Below are 24,298 nucleotides of genomic sequence, written 5' to 3'. Positions count from 1 at the left end.
TCAAGAATGTAGTAAATCTTCTGCCATCAGTGTCATAAACAACCACATTATTCTTGTCAAGTGTGCATATTTTGTTACCACGCGCTTGTGATCCCAAATCTGTATTCTTCACTCAGCGATAATCTCAGAGTGTAAATGCAAAGAATAATCCCTTTGAAAAGCAACAGTAAAAATTAAATAATGTGCACATTAATGGACTATATTGATCTGCTTCAAAGATATGGCTATATAGATCATAATAATTTTGCCATAAATCAATAATATTATACACTTTTCTATTACACTACATATATATTTCATAGATGTGAAGCCAGAAGGGACTATTAGATCATCTGGTTTGACCTCTTGTGTATCATAAGCTATTAAATTTCACCAGATCTTGCATATACCAAGCATAGGGACTTAAGTTAAACATTTCAATTATTGAGAGACTAAGCACTTAGGTGCTGCAGGCGCAGAGCAGCACCATACCACAAATAGCCATAGTCTCCATGAAGGAACTGATAAAGTGAAAAATGTCCAGAAAGTCTTTGTGGGACTGTGCTCCAGGCTAGAAAAGAAGGTAAAAGGAAAGATAAAAAATGCAAAAACCCCACTAAGTTTTCTGCTAATCTGACCATGGGAGGAGCTCTTTCTAGAGCACAAAACTGGCGGTGAGTGTGCTTCTTGTCAACAAGATACATCAGGCACGTGCTTAGGAAGAATGTCTGGGCACCCATGGCATTGATGCACAGTCTTGCATCAAGTCCTTGCCAGTCTCTGATATTTCCTGGGAAAGCAACCTCCCTTACCTCCTAGCACTAATTGGGAGGGAAAATTTCTTCCTTGACCTGAAGGTGTCTGAAAGATAATGCTAATATAGGGGACTGTGTTTGAGATCCTGATGATACCAATATCCTGATTGTAACTGAAACCCTAATGAATAGCAGCAATTGCTCCGACAATGATGACAACAATACCAGCTATTTCTGCAGTGAGTGCGGATGAATAGGAGACTTAGATTGCATGGCCATGAAGACTGACCCTCACCTGTGCAACACCCATACTTCTCATAAGTGAGAGTGAAGAAGTCCTTTTGGAAATAACTACTGCCATTCTTAATACAACGGTGATTGGGGACCCATAGTCCCTTCTATGAATAAGTTCAAATACTTATTTACCCTTGTCGCTAGGAAGGTAGATCTTGTTTCAATGCTGAATTTTGCTACCTTGACTTTACAGGCATGTGATATTAATATGCTTTTGTCAGCAAGAAGAAAAGTCCCTCTCCAGTTGCCCTCCCTATCAGCTCTCTTTTCAATGCAACAGTATTCACAGGGTACAAAACGGTGGACAATTTTATGTATAATTTCTATAAATCTCTAGAGATAAATGGGTCGCACTATTTGCAGGGTGGAAGTGGCCAGCAGTATTTGAGCCTTTCAGATGAGTGAATGGCTTGTTCAGTCATCCCTGATTCTGTATTACACTGCTTCGCTCTGCAAGTCTGGTCAACAGCTTTAGCAACAATGAACTATGAAAGCTAGAAAAATGTGGGCACTAGCCTGTCAATACAAGATTTCCTTCAAGTCTTTTTCCCCACTCAGCATTTAGACCTCAAATTTCAGATACTGAAAAATGCAGCTCCTGATGTGCATGCTATGGAAGCATCATGCGAAAAAAAAATTAAAAGCACAACAAAATAAGGAGAAAGAGAAGATTAAAAATGAAGCCTAGGGGGAAACGAATAATACAGTAAGTAGTTATAAAATGTTCTGCCTAATATAGTCAGGTTAACTCTAGCTAACGCTGTTACACAGTGTATATTTGGGGCTTGAGATAAGGCAGAAATAATGTACATTTCAATTATAACAACTATTCCTAAAAGGCAGTGGAAATGTCTTCAGAAACTTTAATCCATTTACTTTGTATGATACTCTCTTGAACTCTCATTAAAGAGGTCTCCTATCAACTTCAGTTAGCTGTAGATCAAGTCATATGTTATATGCTTCTGTATTTAAGAGAGCTAGGCTTCAAATGTTTGTGTAGATTTTTAAAGTCAAATTCAATACCCAGTCATATTTTGTTTTAATGATGATAATTTATATTAAGAAGAGCCAGCATTAGCTTTTATAACCAAAAAGATTCAAATACAAGTTTTGTCTCTGTTTTCTGAAGAGGATGAAGATGATGGAGAAAACAACTCCTGTATTGCAGGTGCTCATTTTAGTGCTCTTTTAAATAGAGAGTCTTTTCCTTACTTGTCTTAAAAATATATAAAATTATACTGATGAAATAGAAAAAATTCTGTTAAAATCATGACACTGTCAGATTTGCAACCTGTGTTGTAAATAAGCAGAAAAACATTTAAGATCAGGTTTTCAAAGGTGCTGCATTCCACCCTGGAATAACAAGGTGATAAAATCAGTACTGGCATACAGACAACTTCTCACCTGAGTTCTTATTCTGCCCTCCTGTACTCCTCAGACAGTGCAGTATTTATAACTCATCTCAAGTTTTCCCTTTCCTAGCTGAAGATTTTGCTTTTTGGGTTTTGCTTTTATTTTGTGAAACTGAAAAGCTCCAAGTTGTATTATTGCACTCCATTTTTTTTATACTCAAAGGACAAATTACAAGACCAAACTCTTTTTGCATGTGTCAGTGATAATGGTCACTTAGGAAATGATTCATGGTTGCTCAGTGTAAATGCCTAGTGCCATCTGAGGTGCCCTGGTGTATCTGACCAGCTCTTCAGCTGCCACTCCAGAAATGTGTCTTTAGGTCCTGTGCTAGGTCTTCCATCCCTGTACAGTTGCATCACACATCCTAGGCTCTAGAGACCTGTGGTTGGATACCTCAGTCACTCTCTTGACCTTTGATCTAGCAGGGAGTGGAAGCATTTCTTTAGTGTTAGCTTATTTCCAGTATGGGTATTTGTCTAATTCTTAAGCTGTCCAGTTATCTGAATACTGCTTCTTTTCCTGGGAATTGGTGATGATTTATTTGGAAGTTTCACTCAAAACTCTTGTTGCTTGAACTGAAGGAGAGTCACTAATAGCTGTATTAGCATAGGCAGTAAAATTTGTATGAATGGGTCATTAGAGACAGTCATCACAAATCCACAAGATGGTAGGATGTTCTATTTGATCAAAAGTGATTTTCCATATGAGTGTTACCCTTGACATCTCATTGGAGGTGGATGACTGAAGAGGTTTCTGATGGAGAAATCTGTATTGGATACTTAGTCATTTGAGCTCACTGAAGAAACAGATGTCCAACCAAAACATAAGTTAATAGCATTCATTTTAAAAAAATACAGGCCTGAGCCTGAAAGATTTTGGGCTCACCAGTCAATTTTTCGTTGAGATTCTGTATTTCATAGTGTTGACAGTGCCAAGGACCAACATTTTAAAGCACTGTAATGTTTCTGAAAAATGCTCTAGTTCATCTTTAAGTCAGTGTCCTGACCATCCTAGTTCATGCTAGACGGTTTATGGTCTGTCTGAAGGTTTGTCTGCGGGCTCAGTTCAGTTGCTGAACTCTGGCATTGCTGCTGTCAGCATGTCAACTCACTAGTAGTCATTACAGATGCCAGGCTGCAGAATTTGAAAACACCATCCAGATCTGCAAAGATGTTTCTCATTGCTTTGCTAGCCATGACAATGCCTACTTGATCCAAGAGCCAAAAGACCGCATCCTAGAAGGGAGATAGGTATCTCAGATGGGAAATCATCAGAATTTAGGCATTTCATTCCCAAACTGCAATCCTAAGAATAACTGATTAGTTGTCACCTAACTTTGAAGGCGTGTCTGAATTCTTTACCCTCTGTTTCTAGGTTGTGTGTTTCCTGGTGTCTGCACATCCCAGTCTCTGCAGAGTTGCTTTATGAAGCAGCAGCTCTGCTCATGCGTAAACTAAACTGGGATCCAGAAAGTAGAAGTAATTTCATATAGATAAGCTGAGGAGAACAACCAGAAAGGCTTTCTCAGACGACATCCACTGTGATAAAGAATTAGCTTTTGTTTCTCTTTAAACTCTCCCCTTTTTTTAAATCAGGGCTCAGTGATTAGAGCAGTTGTTCACGATGTCGGAGCCACAGGCTGAATCCCTTCTGGCCTCTGATGGCTTCAATCTCAAGGAGTAGGCCTGGCCCAGCAGAGGCCATTAGTGAGTGGAGGAGGAGAGGACAACCCTGTCACTCTTTCTATTGAAGCTGTCACAGTACAGGAAAGAATGCACGAGCCAGAACTGGTCGTCTACTAATTCAGTTCCTAAGAAAACATGGCCCATATCACTCTCTTGATTCCCTGCACAGGGTTTCACTTAATCCACTCAGAATTTTAAAACTTGGTGCTTTGGGCATTTGAGGCATCAAGTCTCACCTGGAAGTACAAAGGCACCTTAAGAGGAGATGTTTTTATCTATAGTTAACTTCCCAGGGAGCCTGTTATAATTCGCACTCAAGAAAAACAAATTCATTTTGATTGAAGGAGGTAAATACCTGAATTTACAGGTACTCAACCACATCATGGCTCTGCAAGGAGAAAGTGTCAACGGGGATATAGACAGGAGCCTAATAAGCCAAGCCTGTTCCTGAAATCCATTTAGAAGAGGATGCTGGTTAAGACAGACCATTTCTGATTTTTGTTTTCAAATCTGTTTAACTGATGGCTGGCTAGAAACAGCAAACCTTGTGAGAAGGAAGAGGTACATGTACTAAAGAAAGTTAATTCCCTGATATTTTAAGATTCCATGCATTAATTTTTCATGTGTTTATTTTTGGAGAGAGTGGAGGTGGGAGGAAGAGGTTCTTGTTCCAGTTTTATGTCCTGTTATTTGGAGACTGCAGGTTGAGAGCTAGTGTGATATTTTCAGAGCCTTTCACAGGGAGTTAGGAATGAGCATAAGCAAGAGCTCAGATAAAAGCTGTGGTGAATTCCTTAAGGTTAATACCCTACTCTGCTATAAAGAATGTCCACATAGAAAAAATGTAAAGAAATAAGAGACACCTTCGGACCTCTGGGATCTGCTCCCTCCCTGTCATTTCTCTATGCTTTTCATGCACATCTTCACTATGGATAGATATTAGAGGACTAAAGAAGGTTGAAAGTTGACCTAAATATGCTGTCCTTCCTTACCTCATACTTCTGTACAGAGCACTGAGAGTGAAAACAGTGTGCTCTGAAAGTTAAGGTAGATCCAAAAGCTGACACAAGTATTCAAGTGGAAGGGGGAGCTAGAAAAAGATTGTGTTAGAAAATGTCTCAGTACCTGATTTTCAGTTTTGAAACCTCTGTGTCCTTTCTAGTGGCTTTGGCTTGTGCCAATCACCTAAAGAGAAAGGCTAATCGGAAATCTCTTCTCTGGGTAGCAGCATTTGATGCCTCCTCTGCCCATGTCTGCTTTGTACTTACCTGTGCCTGTTTATTTAGTTTTTTTCCTTGCAGTACTATATGGAGCATTGTTGCTCAGGTATATGTGGCAGAAGGGTAACATATTTCATCAGCACACAATAGATGAGTGTTATTTAATGGGTTTTCAGATATATAGTTTCACTCTTAAACTCACTGTCAGGAAAATAGTATATGATTTTGGCCTGAAAATGTAAAGCACAGATTTTACGAATGGTTTGGTCAGACTCAATTCACCCACCAAGATGATGATCAATTCTGCCAGTTAAGTGACATTTTGGGGACATCCGTGTTTGTAGTTGTATAGGTAATTTTTCAGGAATGGTTATTGGATGGCTTTCCGGTTTCAAGCTGAGGATTTAGGTCTGTATGCCTACATGGCAGGTGCATTTCTAATCTCTTCTTTGTTATTTTAATAATTATTTTGGGGAAAAAATAAAAAAGAGCTTTTTTAAGTAACAAATGATTTATTCTGTCCAAACTGAAAAACCACTGTATGTAAAAGAAGAGAGGCTGTCAACTAATGGGAAACCTATAGCACAGCAATATAAAAGCCGTATGTATGAACAGTTGTATAGATACACAGCAGTATCAAAATATGGTTTAACAGATCCTGTGGTGTATTTTGCAGCATGCTCTCTCTGACAAGGCCAACGTGAAAACATTCGATCCAAAGACAACCTGTTTGCAAGAATGCCTTATCACTACTTTCCAGGAAGCTTACTTTGTTTCAGAAAGTTTTGAAGAAGCCAAAGAAAAGATGAGGTAGATTATTTCCCTTGACTCAAAAATCTAATTTTCTCTTCTTTAGCGGTTGAAAATAGAGATGTTAATTTTCTTTTTTTTTTTCTTTCAGGGACTTTGCCAAATCAATCAATCGTCCCTTCTCTGTGTATTTCAATCCATATACGCAAAGCATTGAGATTCTGAAGGATACGAGGAGTATAGAAAACGTTGTCCAGGACCTCCGCAGTGATCTAAACACTGTATGTGATGCTTTAAGCAAAATGAACAGATATTTAGGGATTTGATATGTGTGGCCCTGTGATTTGCTGTCAGTTGCTTTTGCTGTAGCCAGTCTAGTAACATCACATGATAAGGCTAACTTCTCAAACCCATCAATTTTCCCTTTACAGCTTGGCCTGTGGCTTGCATCATTGTGTAGCTCTGTCTAATTGTAATGTGCAGACAAACCAAGGCAATGCTAATTCGTAAATGCAACATGGAGTGTAGCAGAATATAATCATCAACTCCTCGACACAAAGTCATGTACAAGCACACCATTAAAAACTTGCCTGGGAACGGTTTTGTTTCCATAAGATGATTCACTTTGATGTATAAGAAATGGTATTGCTGATTCCATTAAGTCTGAGTTTATTTCTTTATAATCCCTTTCCTCCCATAAGAATCCAGAGAATATTATTTGCAACATTTTCATTTTCTTTGTAAGAGAATCTGTATTTCTTTCTATAGTGGCGAAGACAATGTTTTGCCCATATCTCTGTAACAGAACTGAGTGTCTCTTGTGACTGAACAATACAATTTATATACCAATGCTAAGATCAGGAAGGCTATGTATCAGTAATAAAAGGTCTGTGGAGATTACAAATTATAAGAACTCACAACTGACAAATGTTCAATGTGGCTGAGTAATTGCAATACAATAAAAAACCCAAACCTCTGACAATTTATGTAGAAAGGTAGTTCTAGTTCATGCATGTGTTACCTGTGACAGTCCTGAGCGTACTTCCTCTGCGAGGGCCATCTGGGAATAAGAGAGGAAGTGCTTATGTTAATTCCGGGTTGTTAGATGTGAATATAAAGACCTTCTACATCATTGTGTGCCTTCCGCGTTCCCTTGTCTTTTGAACATACTCCTCTTGCATTTCGTGTGTAATTTGCCTTTCCTCATTATGCCACATTCAACCTTGACATGGCCATGCATGACTGGGTCTATGCTGTATCAGTAGCAGCACATATAAAAGGATGAATATGGAGGTTGTTATTTAATTATAGCCAAGACGATTATCAGTTAGTAGATTACTTGTGGGATGCTTAAATCATAGACGCACCCAAGCTGCCTAGCTTGCACCAGATGGATGCAGGTAACGTCTGAGTTAATAAACTCTAAGTTAGCAAGCTCTGACAGAAGTACAAGCTCTGTCTGGGGAGCACAGTGCAGAAATATTTGAGCCAGCTCTTATCTGGAAGCAATAATTATGCATGTCTTTCCGTTATCTGGGTTATTCTATTCTTCTATTAGCCAAGATAATGGAGAGTTGACTATATTGTATGGACCCTTCTTAATGGAAACCACATGGCTTATGCAGATCATGTCAGTGTGGGTTAAAGTGTCATAGCTTGTCTACATATATGGAAAAAAGGTATCTATTGAAGCTGCTCTCGCAGCTGGAAGAGTCATGCAGATACTCTTAAGTGTCGCTAGCAATTTCAGCCTAAAAAGAGCACCACTTGATAGTACTAGCATATCCTTAAATAAGAGGCAATCTATAAGGATAATTTTCACAGGGAAATCTGCCACCTCCTCAAAGATAACTATGAGAGAACAGAAAATGCTCTTTTCTCTGGATGGTCCCTGCTGCATTCTAATGCTGCTGTTAATAGGGTGTGGAAAAATCTAGTTTTAGATTTAACTGTGACTGCCGTTGGTACAAATGAAGAGCTGTTGAGTTATCCCATGGGGATCAGCATGCCGGAGGAGTTTTTAACTTCCCACATTAGTGCTGACTCCGTTAGCTAGCACTTACCACAGAGGAATCGCTGGCAGCTTTGGCATGGAAGTTTCTTCCTCTTTCATCCCATGGAATCTGATGAACCCCATTTCTGGAGAAAATGGATTGTACTGAGATTTGCTTTAACTGGTCTGAAAAAATTGTTGTGCAAGGAATAGTAGATCTTGCTCAGTTCAAGAACTGACAAAGTATTGTTGCTTAAGTAAAATAAGGCCACAATGAGTAACAATGATCAAAATCTCACAAAGTTACTGAGGCTTTCCCTTGAACCATAATTACACAGGAAAACTTAAATACTTATAATATCTGGATTTATTATTGAGTTTTCTGAATAGCTTAAAATAAGAATTCCACGGCAGTAAAACAATAGAAGCATATCTTTGTTTTGTTTTGTGCTGTTAGCAAGTAAATCTTATTATGGATTAGGGAGAAACCCTTGAAATCCAATAGTCATTTTAGGACTAATGATGGCAAGGAAACTGTCTACAATGAAGATATAATGTCAATGAAACAGAACATTGTCAAAGGATAATGGGCTCCTGCTGCTAGATATATGCTTAATCCAATGATTTTATTTCTATTATACAACATGATTAAAAATAAATTAAATATAATGGGCTAAGGAATAATAGTGATTTAGAGAGGCAATTGCTCATAGTTCTTACATGGCAAAGCTGCCTTCTTACAGGCTGCAGAGCAAACTGGCTTTGGGCTTCAGCCAGTCAGAAGCCAGGACTGGGAAGGAACACTTTAAAATGTGCACTATTGCACTTTTATGAATCAAATAGTTCCAGCTTAGCTGAAATTCTTCTCTGCGTTTTTTATTAGCAAATTAAGATCAGCCATGCAGCAATCTCCTTGGATGACAAGCTCATTTAGGCATAATGAGGGAATTATTGACAGTTATCAAATTACACTAACGTTTCATTTAAAATAGGCCATATTTATCTAAGGTGCTTGTTTAGCTTTAGTGAGCTGGACTCTGGAAATTGGACTTCTGGCTTAGGCTCATTTATTTCCTGTGTAATTCTGAACTGATGCTTTATGGATCTGAGATATATGCACTTGCTTTGCCTGCACAGAGTAAATGGGCCCGAGCTTAATGAATGTAAAGCGTTGCAGTGTTTACTACCATGCAAAGTCTAAAATGAAAAACAACACTCTGAGACATTGTAGCAAATACAAATACCAAGTTTCATTTGCAAACCAAGACGTGGTTCATGCATTTCATTTCATTTGTTTGGTGGAGGGGGTGGAGTGGGGAAGGTGCTAACACGATACGTTGTGTTCTCCCTCTCTACTGTTCGAGACCTTTTTAGAAGCTCTTTTGAGTTTAGCGTTTCAGTACACTTTCACGAAATAAAGTGTCTTTTCCGTTCTTGTTACGAATGCGATGAGAAAATTCCAGAAATTTACTGTACTGTAATGTGTATTTACTGATATACTGTAATGGATTACAGAAGAAAGTTTCACATTTTTGAAAGGACAGCCTAGCTCAGAATGCTAAAGCCGCTGAAGACTTTCACCTACAGGCTGCTGGTACAAATCCTGCCCAGTCAGCAGTTACTGAAAGCTATCACCAGCCAGCAGCAGCCTGGATTCTGTGTGATGAACTGGGAAGCTGGGATTGCATAGTTTGGGGTAGAGGAGACTGAGGGGAGACATGATAAACTTTTTCAAACACATAGAAATAGCTGCAAAACGGAAGGGACAAACTGTTCTCTGGCCTCAAGAACTAATGGACTTAAATTGCAAGAAAGGAGCATTAGGTTACACAACAGTGAAATGTGGGGGACAGATTGCCTAGGGAGACAGCAGAGCCTCCATCGTTTTTTAAGAGAGCAGGTTAGGCTATCTCTCAGGAATTATATTAGCACAGTCGGTCCCATCTTGAGACCGGGGGAGAGGCTATACGATGTTTTCTCCCTTAGAGCGACTGCCTGGAAAAGGCTTCGGCCTGCTCATGAAAGGGCTCCAGCGGGCTCACAAAAGCAGTAATGGTCAATAGCCACCACTGTGGAGCATTTGTACATCACCTGCACCTCTGCCTCCTCCTTCAGCCTTTGAATAACTCTGAAGAGTGGTTCTCTGTCTTTCCATCTTTTTTCCCGAAGGGAATGAGCAGGATCCATAGTCTGAGTGTAGGTGCTCTATTTCAGGTGCATAGGCCATTTGAGAGAGCTCTTGGTGCTGCTAGTTACAGCTACCCAGAGGCAAGACGGATAGCGAGCACCGAGTGTTTGTCCTTTCTGTAAACTAGGTTTAAAGCTGCTCAACTTTATAAACAAAATAGAAATGCATATTTCATCCTATCTGTGCCTGCATTTGGGCTGTCAGAAAGACTGTGCTCCCTTGAACACTCTGGAGAGCCTGGAGCTCTTCCAAGCTCCTGAGTGTGAGTGCTCCAGCCACACATCAACCTTGTGTCTTGGTGAAATCTGGGCACAGAGCAGCCTGTTCTCCCTAACCGCCCTGGTTTCCAAGGGAAAGAAACCCACTGGTGTAGTCCAGAAGGGAGCTTTGGTTCAGGGCCCTGACATAGCTAGCCAGGGAACTTGGGGACTGCTCCTGCTGCTCAGCCCGGTGTCACATTAAGGGCCGGGTATAAGAATCAATGCCACTCAGGAAATCAGCTTTCTACCCCAACCTGGAAACATCTCTTCTTGTTCCAGCAGGACACTCGATGCCTTTTTAGAAATACGGCAGCTTCCCTTCTATCTCAGTAAGAAGCATTGCCGTATTTCCAAATAACTTGTAAAGGGAGCAGTTCTGGTATTGTTATGTGATGGCTATGTTCTGTGCTATCAGTCACTCCAACTCTGGAGATGTTTCACAGACAAATTCTTGCTGTGAAGGATGGGTCAACAGTGACAGATTCCTCTTCTGGGCTTCAAAGTACATTTGAGACATGGAGCTGAGCGAGAGATTGTGGTTATACTAGCAAATATTTATTAGTAATGAGTCCCTCTAGTTGACTTAGTGAAGGCTATAGAGATGTCCTTGGCATCCTTATTGGCAATTTTCTGTAACTTAACTGAGCTTGGAGGCTAAACAATGGCCTCCTCTGTTGAAATACTCCATGAAACCTGTGTTGTTTCATTTTGTATCTGGTTCTGGAGAAAGGTAAGTAAATACAAAATAATCAGAATTCGGTGATGTCTATTCGAAACATTTTGCAACAACTACATTTAGTTTAAAAAGGCCCTCCAAGACTTTAGAGTAAGGATTCGTATTTCTTTGGCAACAGCTGAGTTGTTAAGGTGAGACTAAAAATAAGTGCTGGCATCTTCTTGGGATTTGGCCTGGAGTGGACTACTCAGGTGGAATAAGTGTGAAATGGGTTATATAGTCACGACTTTAAAATGCAAGCGGGTGATGGATATTCAGGTGGACATTTTTTTAACGTGGGCAGAAATTTCAAATCTCCAGGAAAAATAATGGAGAAGCTGCTGCTGTTGCCACACTCCACCTTTGGAGGAAAAGAGTTGAGTTTGCAAAGCAGCAGGACGTAGATTCCAGTCCGTGTTAAACGGGCACAGGAACTGAAACACAACCCAAATACTCCTACGTTACTGCCTTCTGCGTGAGCTCCAGCGTGAATATAGTTCTGATAACAGAGCAGCAATAAAGCACTCCAGAGCCAAACAGCCCTGCTTCCCCACAGGAGACGAAGTGGGTGATTTGAGACCAGCATGGCACAAATAAAATCACTTTTGTTTCCTATTAAATCAGTTTTCTTTTGCAAAATACCTTTTGAAATGTGTTACTATTTTATTTTTCCATAAGGATTATAAAGAGATATGTTAAATATGGAATGGTCGATATTCTTAGCACTTTCTGCCTCAAACTTTTCTTGTTGCCACCGAACTGCCTCTCCAGTCTTGCTACTTTACATGAAAGAAGAGTAATGCTGAGGATGTGATGCTGTCATTTCCCAGGGCATGACAACTGATAGGTACACCTAAAATGCTACTCTCCCCCACCATCCCTCCTTGTAGTGAATTGCTAATTGAGAGATGTGAATAGGGCCTGTTAACGGTAAGTGAGTTTAAGGTTATGCACACAGTGGATTTGCCACTCTAGCAGAATTTGTCTGGAGGATCAATTTGTTGAATTCTCTTTTAACGCTTACTCCTGATAGATCACTTGCAGGTAAAGTTATGAAAAAGCAAGTGTCTCTTGTCAGATGGGAACGAGGGAGTCAAAATCTCAACTGCTGCAAAACATGTTCCAAGAGGCATTTTAGTGCCAGTGCCAGTCAGTTCAATTAGAAGTAGCTCAAAATAAATTTCATAGTTGCTGAACTGAAAGGCTACATTTTACCTTCAGGTCTCAATCCAGCCACTGTTTTCTGAGATAAAAATCTGTGTCTGCTGGAGCAGGAGCTAGAGCCATAAGTCAGGCACGCAAGGCCTGTTCCTTATTTCATTTGCAGGCATTTTTAAAAAGCCTCTTTTGCAGTGTTACTTCCAGGATAAAAGTTCAGTGCGCAGAAGTTGCAGAGGGAACGAGGTCTGATCTTTTCCGAGATCTCATTGCTTCCTCCCAGTGTGGGTCAGACAGTTCATGCATCCACGGGAAGACTCTTGGCCCATGCTAACTGGTAGGGGCAGAAGTTACAAAGCCACTTGAGTCCCAGAGAAGAGCTCCCACTCGTAGCTGCCCCCGTGGCCTCAAATGACCGCTCTTTGTCTTCTGTGAATTGTTTTTGCAGAGCAACTCCTTAGGCTTTGTCTGTGGGTGTCTGTGTAGCAGGATCAATTAACATATGCTGTCATATGTGCAGGAAAGGTAGTAAGAGAGGTTGAAAAGTGCCAAGACTTTTATTTCATAGCTCTCCTTTTGAATCTTTTCTTCTCATACCTAGCTTCCACTTGAAAAAAAAAGAGCTCAGTAGAGGCCCACCAGCACCATCCCTGTAGGTACCAGGCATAGACACAGTCATCCTTTCCAGGCCTCCCTCCCTTTGCAGTCCTCCTGCAGAAACTCTGCAGGTGGTCATTCTCAGCTGTCCAGTGCAGCCCCCTCTCTTCTTTGAGGCCAGTAATAGCACATGGTGGATCTGAAGGGCCGCGTGAGCTCTCACTGCTGTGCACCCCCAGGGCTGTTTCCCCACGGGTCATTGCCACGCAGAGGCGGACAGCCTAGTGCAGGTCTCAGGATGAATGCGGTGTGGCAGCACACAGTTCTGCCTGGGATGGTAAGCCTCGTTGCTGGAGTGAAGCCCTCCAGGACAGTCAGGACTTTCAGTTGTACCAATTTCTTGCCCCATTTCAGAGGCAGGGTTCCTTTAAATAGCTTGCTTAGGAAGCCTAACACTTGGGGACTGTTAAAAATGTCAACAGCTCCCCCAGACTTACAAACACAAGGAAAGGGCATGGGCAACCCTGTGGTACCTGTAGGCAAGTACTGATTTTCTCACCACCATGTCAGCACAAAATCTGGCATACAAACGACATGGGGTTCATGTGAATTCAGTTTTGGTACGCCATCCCTCAAAAAGCTCGGGAGAGTCAAAAGGGGGGCTGTTTGCAGCTGGATAGGCACAGGGTCATCTGTATAATTCTCTGTGTTTTCCTGCCATTATCTTATTTCCAAAGGAGAGGAAGAGCACAGTATTCATGAATGCTGTGTAAAAGCTGTTGCATTTTCACCGAGTGATACCTTGGTTTGTCAGAGTTGGGAATGAAAACGTAGTTAGAGGGAGCGAATTAAATCTCAGATGTAATGCCTCTGATTTGCAGAAGGGAAAGGGGAAGTGCTAAGTGAATATAGGAAATTGCAGCATTATGCGTTGTGAGAGCAATTCTTTCCATCCTTGAGCTAATGGACTGAACAGAAAGTGAACAATTTGTTTCATACAATGATTCACCAACACTCTGACAGGGTTTCCAATTCTGAGCTCGGTTTCATATTCAGCTCCCTGTTTACTAGTGAAATAGTACAATTATCTGTCTACCTCTTACATTTTATAAATAGGCAAGGCTGCAGTATCTGAAAAGAATAAAAATAACTGTATAAATCCTGGTTGTTTAAGGCTAGAGGGAAGGGAAATGAAGCAAGTGTTATCTTTCCAGTGGTCTATTGGAATGCTCTTCTAAAAATGAAGTTAAATTCCCTTGGAAAATAGATCCAAAAGAAAAATGCCAATGGATCTCGGTTTTCAATTTCTATTTAAAGTTTTCCCCATCCAGGTTTGTGAAAGGAAATCACAAAACGTTTCATGTTTGAGTCCACTTGTCAAAATGTCGATAGTAAAGTAGCCAGAACTGTTACAGCTGAATTGGCCACATAAAGCTCTGGTGAAAACGGGATGCTTCTCCCAGAGGCATTTGGTAAATGTGCTAAGCTGCTTTACAAGACAAGATGACATTTTTCTGCCTTTAACTCCAGTTTTATTGAGAAGAGAAATCACTTGGACAGTAAGGAGTTTCAGTTTTTAATCTGGAAATATTTGTGAGCTGGCCCTGACTGCATGCATTTCTTGCTCATAGGGTCAGAGAGTTTGAATGAAGGAAAATCTAGGAACAGCCTTCCAGAAGAGTGTAATTAGTTGCTTGTTAGTATTGGATATTTATGATACTTCCAAAGGGCTATTTGGAAAGATATTCTGGACAAATATGTTGTAAAAGGGCAATCCCTGAAAGTATAATTCTGTAGAGCTTTTAAAAACCGGTGAGAGTCAACGGGTTGGGTGGAAGAAGGCAAAGGCTATAAAGACACCTATGAAAGCTATTAATAAGGGTAACAGCCTGCATAGTTGAGGATTTAGGAGTCTTATTTCAAATTATATAGCTAAAATATAAAAAAGTTAGAAGTCAGTAGCAGAATTACTTGTTGCAGCCCCTTCTGCTGGATGGGGATGAGACTGTCACTTCATGGGAGAATCTGAGTCTACCTCATATGCTCCCCATAAACAATGAATATAAAGTTGATGCTAAAAATGCTTTTAGTCTGAGAGCTGCTTAAATTGATGGCAGCAACAGCAGTCAATGTGGGTGCTGAAATCTAAGACCTTGCTGAGGAGGTAGGGTGGGCAGCAGGAGGGGACTTGCCTTATTGGGAATGGCACCCATGAGTGGCTTCAGAGCAACTGAAGAGCAAAAATTTCACGTCACCCATTCACACATTGTTCCTGGAGACCAAAGGGGGAATTCCGCCTAGCAGGGGGAAGGTACCTGCCCTTTCCCTATAGATAAAATGGAAAAAGGACAGAAGGTTAGACAAAACCAGCCTACATGACTTTGGCAGGGAAGAGAGATTTAAGATTAGCAATAGCAGAAGAGTTGGAGTTACCTAATCCTAGCATATTCAGGAAAAAAAATGCCCTTTTTTTTGTTAGTTTCTTACAAATCCTAAGATATCAGTACCTCTGTCCATGCACAGGAGGAGAATCCTCAGTTTGAGGACTACCTCCGTCAATGACATTGGGGTAGAGGTGCCTGGTTCAATGTCTGCAGAGTCTCTGGGTGATTTTACTGCTGCCCTTTCTGGAAGCAGGCCCTTACTGGGGCTGGATTTACTGGGCAAGCCAGCAGTACCGACTTCATGGCTGGGATTTGCAGTGGTACAATTAATCCAGTCCCTGTAAAACAGAGAAATGCAGCATTCCCTCTGGATTGCAGGAGTGAGTATGGGGCAACAAGGGCAAATTTGTCCGATCAGGTGTTTACTTCAGGATGAAATGAAATGTAACCTGTGAGTGCTTTTCTCTGTAAAGTTAGCCTTGGGTACTTACTGCAAATGTAGCATTACTAGGTGTCTCCATTCGGTCAGATAGCTCTCACCCTGTGTCTTTCTGACCTTAGCAAGTTCCAGGCAAACTTTGGCAGTGCTCTGAATTTAAGTGAAATCTGAAAATTTATTTCTCTTTGGAATAAATCAGTTGTCTGGAGGAGCAGGAGGAATCTACCCGATGAGTTACCATCCTGTGTTGGTCCGTGGCAGTTAGGTAACTCTGAGCTAAGAAGTATAGATCATGATGGCCCCAGGGCTGTATTAAAGTAAGTCTGGGCAGAATTTGCATAAAGCCATTGCTGTGACTAAGGAGCTACAGCAGATTTCTTTGTATTCCCTTCAGTTCCTGAATTTCTGCTTTCTACTGAGCGTAGCATAAGGGAAAGAAACCATACACTGGAAAAAAAAGACGTTTTCCCTTTGTTGGTAAGCAAGTGGTGCAAACAGAAACCTGCCCTTTCCAGCACCACCAAGTTCAGGAGAGTGACTGCTCCACTTCCAGACTCCCTGGCACTCTCACCCAGAAGTTGTTATAGACAGCATTTGTTCCCTGTGATTCCCTCTTGCAACCTTATTTTCAGTTGCCTGGAGCACTACAACATGATGAAAGATGACTTGTGTTTCCCTTTCAGAAGATGGCTTCATCTTTGCTAGTGCAGGAAGGACCCTTATTTCTCGCAGATGCCTGAAAAATGTTTTGTGGTAAGATGACAGACAGTACATGTACTTTCACACATTTGCCCAAGCGCTTGCAGCCTGCGCACATCCTCTGTCGGACATTTCCCAGTACTGGGATCTGTAAAGCCCTAAACAAAAACTAACCTATTCTAGTCTTTTTAGAAGATTAAAGCAAACAAGCTTTCATGGTTTAACCCCAGCTTGCAGCTGAGCCCCACATAGCTGCTTGTCCAATCCCCCCTGATGGGATGGGGGAGAGAATTGGAAGGGTAAAACTGAGAAAACTTGTTGGTTGAGATAAAGACCATTTAATAGGTAAAGCAAAAGCCATGCACGCACAAGCCAAGCAAACCAAGGAATTAATTCACCCCTCCCCATCCGCAGGCAGGTGTTCAGCCATCTCCAGGACAGCAGGGCTGCATCATGTATGATGATTACTTGGGAAAAGAAAACGTCATCACCCCGAACGTCCCCCCTTCCTTCTTCTTCCCCCACCTTTTATTGCTGAGCACAATGTCATATGGTCTGGGACATCCCTTTGGTCAGTTGGGGTCAGCATCCCAGCTGTGTCCACTCCCAACTTCTCATGCACCCTTAGCCTGCTTGCTGGTGGGGTGGTGTGAGGAGCAGAAAAGGCCCTGACTCTGTGTAAGCACTGCTCAGCAGTAGCTAAGTGTTATCAACAGCGTTTCTGGCAAATCCAAAACATAGCCTGGTACTAGCTGCTATGAAGAATATTAACACTGTCCCAGCCAAACCCAGCGAATAAACTGAATTTTATTGCCTTCCTTCCCTTCTGTGTTTAAATTACCATTTGCCCTAATTAATCTTGTGTGTGGCTTCTCAGTATATACACACATACATTAAAAAGAGGCCAGATTATTTTCCAAGCAGATTTTTCCATGGTCTCCTGTGTCATAATTGCTGCCCAGGGTTCTGCGAAGTTGCACGTGTGGTTCTCATGCAGAAAACAGAGCAAACATAACGTAACTAACCCATACTGACTACCAGATGCCCCAAAGTGTTCAAGACTTGTAGTAAATTACTATTTTCTTTGGTCTGTATCCACTCTGCCTTCTGATGCTTTTCCCTTTGATGCCCTGTGACCTCGCTGCGAATGTGATGCCTTCTGCTCAGTGCCCACACAGATGGACAGTGGTGCCAGCAAGGGATCTCAGTAGTCAGTCCACTAGACTCTCGTTTGTTGTTCCTCAGAAGTATGATAACTGATTAGCTAAAGCTAATGGTTTCTGACAAGTGCTTAACTAGACTTAAAGAATACTGCCTCTGTGAAACCAGAATCTTTTGATAGATGGTTAAAACTTCACTTCTCTGCCAGATGCATGTGTTAGTAGCTGTACTTCACCAGCTGATCACATCTCATAATTACAATTACTTGTCCTAGCCCAGAGAAAAACTCAGTTCATTTGCCCAAGTATTGATTAACTGGTATAGTCAAGATTACTTTACTTCACAGAGGATGGATAACCGTTAATAATGTTATAATTACAGCCCAGAAAGTATGGTGATGGGGTACGAGATTGGAACTTCAATAGATAAGGAGACAGGCATTGTTTATATAATCCTGAAAAAATTACAGCTGCTATGTTAAAGGGGGGTAATTAACCGAAGGCAACCGCTGATGACCAGGAGCAGTTCACGTCCTCAGGCTGTGTGCAGGGGGCTCTTCTGGTGGTAGTACCTGGAGTTCAGCCACCAGCTCGGGGCAAGGCCACAAAAATATTTACCTGCATGACATCTCAGGGCTGAACTGTGTGCGGGAGCATGAGGAGGCAGAGCCACAGGCTGTATTTTGGTATTGCAAAACCAGCCATACCCATAGAAAGGGTGGCTGGTGTTTTAGTTCCTGCTCCCTGTCTGGTCTGGTCAGGCAGGAGGGGGAAGGAAAGGCCGTGTTTTACACCCATGGTAGGTGCCATAGCACAGGGTGACACCAGGACTTCCTTCTCTCCTCCCTCTCATGTGGATGCCCTTGTAGTCCAGCGCGGTGTCTCCTAGCACTCACCGACCCTGTCGAGGTGACAGCCCTGCTCTGGTGGCTGGCTGTCACACGGTGCCGGAGGGAGAAGGAGGAGGGAAGCCCATCTTGGGGAGCAGGGAGGCCCCACGCAGGGCAGGGGCACAGCAGGGCACTGAGGGCTGGATGGGCCAGTGCTGCACACAGTGGAGCAAAGCGGGACATGGGGTGAGCGTAACAGCACAGGAAATGGAACGTGAACAGAAGAAAAACGTTCCTACTGCGAGGGTGGTCAACACTTGCATGGGCTGTCCCGAGACATTATGGAGTCTGTGTCCTTAGAAGCACCCAAAACCTGGCAGGACCCAGCCTTGAGCAACTTACTCTGGCTGATCGTGCTCTGGGCTGGTGGGGGTCAGACTAGGCCATCTCCACCCCCACGTGTCCCTTCCAGCCTCAACCATGCTGAGACATTGTGACCAGGACATTTCACAAATGCTGCTAATACATTGCTAATGGTGCCATCAGGAGCTCTGCCATGTCTTTCTAAGCCAAATGTGGATAATGTTGCAGATTGCATCTTATTTTTGTGGTAAGATCCACAGTGCTGTCTGCTTAATGTTTTCTTCTATGACCATCTTCCATGCTTTTGCTTGAGTCATTAATCACTGATTATTAACCAGTAAGCTCTGTTCCTGGCAGAGTAATATCTCTCCTGATCTCCCATAAACAGGCTAAAGCAAACTTAAGCATGTGAAGTAAAAAAAAAAAAATTTGCGTGGAGGAACATAATTTTGCAAAAGAAGGCGGCAACTTGTAGCTCATTTAGTTTGTGAGCCTGGTGCTGGTTTATTCCTGAGAGTGAGCTGCAGCTTTAGGTTAAGAAACTAACAGCCCTTACAGCTCAGCAAAGAAATCCTGTGAGGATCCTCCCACTGTGGACTAAGATCAGAAGTGGGTGTCAAAGTTGGGTGTCAAAGCCTGAAGTCCAAAGGCAGGTCAGTTTGCCCTGCTCTGAGGGTGCTGGGTTAGGGGAGCTTCCCGAGAGCCACAGGAGGGACCTCATTCTCCTGAATTTCTGGAGGTGGTGAAGTAGGACATACACCAAGGATATGGCTTTATGAATGGGGTAAAACCAGAAAATTATTATCTGAATTCAGTAAGCTCGTATCCTCAATCTGCTTGGCCCCATTGTCTAGACTTAACCAAATTTCAGGGATTTGTTCCAAAATCAGTGACAAAACACTGTCAGTTAATCTGCTGTTCATCCATCCCATGGAACAAACGTGACCATTTCTACTAAGTAGTAATTGCCCGTGGATGGTGTGTGTGCTTGTGTTGCCTCATACAGACCACTCTTCCACACAGGTCTGTATTGTTCACACAGTTTTATGTAAATTCATGCTAATCTTAATCTTTGTACATGTGGGCATATTTCATCCATCTGATAGGGATGAAGGGACTCACCCCTTGCTATATACTTTATATTCAAACAAGCTGGGGTTAATTTGATGCCAGGAGAACAGCTTTTAATTCTCCCTCTCAAGGCATTAAACTACCGACATTAACTTTCTATGCTCTGCTCTTGGGGTCTACAAGGAAATGGCGTGAGAAAATTTGATAGCAGGTATATTGGCATGTGAATGTAAATCAGGTAGAGAGTTGTAGGCAAAACGAGTATCAGGCTAAGATGTGTGGTACTTTATAAAGGAAAAAAATGAAACAAATTAAGCTCAAGCTACATTTTTTATTCCCACAGTGTTGGTGTTTGATCTGAACACTGTGGGCGGATTGTTTGGAAATACTAAGTTGTGAGTTCTTTTGTTAATGAAAACGTGGAGGGCTCTCAGGTCCCACTCTGAAATGTAAAATCTCTGCCAGTGCAAATCTTACTATTAATTTGATTTGTTTCTGTCAGTGACCTGTGTTCCCTCCCTCCCCCACTCTCCTTAAAGTTCTCAAAAAAGATACTGTCCTACATTTTTGCCAGTTTGGGTGCATAATCCAGTGGTGCCCTTTTTATTTACAGACTAAGTGCCGAGTAGTGAGATGTAGATAAACAATAATCTGCCCAACTCACAAATACTGATCGCATGCTCCCTCTTTACCACTGCTATCATCACTGCAAAAGCTTTATTAGACTTTATGGGGTACTTGTAAAAATCAAGAGAGTCCAGGGAATTTTACCTTTCTCTTCAAGCTAAGGGAAAATATCTCAAAGCTTGAAGTCCTCTTCAGCAAAATCATTGCAAGCAGGCCCTGCTCTTTCTTAAATTGGCAAGGCGACAGCTTGAGCGCATCCGCTGAGTGCCACTGTGACAGTCTGATCACCTGGGGAGAGAAGTGTCTCACAGACAGGCAGATCCCAAGCCATTCTGGTAATTATAGGTGAAAACTAACAGCTTGCCAGTGCAGATTCTTGAGTGCCCAAGGCGTGTGCTTACAGTGAGAGCCTCCACAGCATAACTGCTGCATTGGGTGATTCTGCAGCAGCTCATCCAGGGGGCTGCAGGGGGCTCCCTGGGGAGAGCATGTTGTAAATAGAATAATCAGGAGATAATAAATGTAATAGACAGTAGTTTTGCAAGCTGGAATTGAGAGACCCCATGCCAGTTAATGCAGCTACATGATTGTCAGGTGCTGGCTGGGCATTTAACCAGGCCTTTCGGTTGCAAACCAAAGTAATGCTCCTTCTATCCAAAGGTTGTTTATAATGTTCCTTGATTACTTCTGCCAGTAGCATTTTCATCTTCCACCAGCCTAATGTTGGCTGTTCTTTAGCTTTCATCAGGCACTGAATAAAGTATCAGCCTCATTACGGAATAGAGAGGGACTTACTGTGAACCTTAATGTCACCAGCATCGACATCAGGCTGTCAATTTTCTGTTCATGTAGGAGTTAATTAAACTGGTAGCCAGTTGGTAGGCAATATCTGTATGTTCAATAGGATTTTCCTGAATTTAGGCATCAGTGCCAAAATAGAAGGCGTGAAAATGTAGTTTAGGCAAAGTGTAGACACCTAAGTCAAAAAGCATGGAAAATGCCAGCTCCTTTCCCACTTATACCCTAGAGGTATTTAAATTCCCTAACTGCCACAAGGCTTGACTCTGGCATTTCCCGGTGCCTAAATCTCTGGAAAGACCCAGAATTGCCATTGTCAGGACTAAGTCCGACTGTGATTTCCAATCAGGCATTTCCCTAAGCAAGTCTCCTGGAAGACATGAACAAGTCGATTGGAACCAGGAGGACTAATTTCACAAAATTAGGAGTGTGTGATCTTTCCCTTTTAAAACTCAGGCAGGGAAAGCCCCCTCCCTCCTCCTCCAAAATACAGTAGCTAGCTGTAAGCAGAACTGACCAAAGGTATAAGAGGTCTTCTGACTGAAAGAAGAGAACCCAGCACCTCCCATCTGGGCTGGACATCCCAGCCACCAATGCATGGTCCATCTTTGCCAAGAATTCTGGCTCTCCGCATCAAGAACTGGAGGGGGCAAGATGGAACCCGATGTTAGGATGTAGTTTCTTGGGTTTTACTTCTTTTTTTTTTAGCTTAGCTACCACTGCTTAGACGGAGTATTCATCCCAGAGGTACAGTGGGAATTTGAATTAGTGTTGTCAAGGGTTGAGGCTGGACTGGCCACTAACGGATGACAGATGCTGTCTATTAACCCCTCTCCCCTCCAAAAAGGGAAAAGGAGAGAGAACAAGGGAGAGAGACTTTACGGTTTGGAAAAGAAAACTAAAACAGCTTTAATGAGAAGCAGTATCAATAAAAGGAAAGGTAATAAGAAAAAAATAATGGAATATATACAATATATACAAATATATACAAATAGATACAAAACCAATATACTGAACCCAACTCCCCCCACCCTGATGACTACATGTCACCAGTGACGCTGCAGGGCTGGCACTGGGGCAGTCCCAGGCTGGACTTGGCAGCATACAGGGACGGGATGCAGGAGCTGGACTCAGGCATTGGATTCAGGGATGCATGGATCGGGATCGACGACAGAAGAACAGACAGAGTCCTTCTCAGGTGTCGGCCATCAAAGAAGAGAGATTGACCCTCGTGATCTCTCAGCTTTATACTGAATATGACATACATGGGATGGAATACTCTGTTGGTCAGGTTCGGGTCACCTGTCCGGTTCGCTCCTCCCTGCAGGTGCGACCTTTTTCGTGCTTGTGACTCTTTTCACTCCCGGCACCCCAACACGGAGTACAAGATTTAGCAGTGACCTTGGTCGTTACAAGAACAAGTATAAGCAAGGGCCTCTCTGCAGACCATTCCCTGGTACTGACTATAAACACCAGGCCTTATCACTGCTAGGAGCAGTCACTGTCTGGAAAAACATACTGCTGTTTCAGAAAGTGCCGTTAGTTAGAGGAGACTTAACTGAAAAGTTAAAGCACTAAAATAGAATTAGTTCTGGTTTAGCCCAAACCAGGACAAGCGTGAAAACTATCTTATCCTGATTTAAAAAAAAAAAAAACAAACCAAAAAAACCACAACGGAATTACGGAATTCTTTATGTTGTTTCATGGAGATATTGGCAGTTTGACAGATGCTTGAGCCTACCTTGTGACCGGCCGGGAATGAAGGAGGATGGGGTAACCCTTTATTTTGAGGGTCATGGAAAAGGCATGTGGCTGTCAATAGGGCAGGCTTCATGGCACTACCTGCTCCAGGCACCACATGTGCTAACGGGCGAGCGGCAGCAGGCAGACACAGCAGGACCACGTGTGTGCCCTTGCAGCTGTACAGAAAGTACCTACTGGCTGGCTGTTGTCTTCCCTCATGCCGTGGGAGCACCACAGTGATGACTAAGGTGGTTAAAACTCCTGACTACATTTTAGATCTTTATTACTGATAATTCCTGAGACAGTGGAAAACCAAACCTACAATAGCCTTTTTTGAATTTTAGGTTCCAGGCTGAATTTGGATGACAATTAGTTGGATAAAAAGGAATTATGTTCTTTCTCCATTTAACAAGGTGAGCTGATGTGGAAGTCTCTGGAAAAATTGTGGATATGGAGTCTGACTATTTTCTGCAAAGATAATCCTCAGACTAGAACTACTCTTAAATGAGTACTGAACTGTAAAGACAAAAGCATGAATTGGAACTCTCTGGAAAAGCTCCTTTTGTTTAGGGAGAAATTACAGTTTTTGTCTGTAAGTGCATGTAAAATAACTTCCTTGTGTCCAAGACTCAGCTATTTGATGAGGTAACAAGATTGGTGTGACCGCGCCATAGAGTACCAAATCTAAGCTTCTGTTAAAACAAGCGAGTTTCTAACCATTTTGTTTGCCAAGAGAATCTTCCCACAGTCTAATTAACATAATGTTGTCTGTCTGAGTCTGCAGACAGCCTTAACAGAAAAGCATGAACATTTCCACCCCATTCATCCCAGTGAAGTGCCAGCTTCACACTCCTTGGTTTCACTCAATGTCAGTGCCACTTGCTTTATTGCTGAGTGTTTTATTTGAAGGTTTGGAAGGGGTATGATGCGACATGCAGGGAAGGAAAAGCACAGGGAGAAGAGCAATGATACAGAAAGAAAGAAGACATCAGACATCCTCTGCATGTGGGTGATGGATTGAGTCCCTCTGGTGACTGCAGAGCAAACAGGAGCTGGAGCTCTAGCCAGCTCACCCATTGCAACCTTTGCAACCGTTGTGTAGAAATCCTGAGTGCTGTTAACTGGAGATGTTGGCTTTGGCACTGATACCCCAGCAGCTCCATGCAGGCTCAAGTCT

General features: G+C 42.3%; 1 protein-coding gene across 1 annotated transcript in view; it reads left to right on the top strand.

Annotated features, from left to right (window-relative positions):
- Positions 1-6,422, top strand: part of TPH2 (tryptophan hydroxylase 2) — a 49,605-nt gene extending 43,183 nt beyond the window's left edge. Inside the window, exons 10-11 of the mRNA XM_086471716.1 lie at positions 6,023-6,156; positions 6,248-6,422. Coding sequence (XP_086327842.1) covers positions 6,023-6,156; positions 6,248-6,422 — 309 coding nt within the window. The remainder of the gene's footprint in view (positions 1-6,022; positions 6,157-6,247) is intronic.
- Positions 6,423-24,298: the final 17,876 nt, after the last annotated feature.

The sequence above is a fragment of the Leptosomus discolor genome, chromosome 1 (genome assembly GCF_034619465.1).
Source record: "Leptosomus discolor isolate bLepDis1 chromosome 1, bLepDis1.hap2, whole genome shotgun sequence".
Lineage (NCBI taxonomy): Eukaryota > Metazoa > Chordata > Aves > Leptosomiformes > Leptosomidae > Leptosomus > Leptosomus discolor.
Note: the sequence above shows the minus strand (reverse complement) of the source record. Positions and strands in the feature narration are given on the sequence as shown.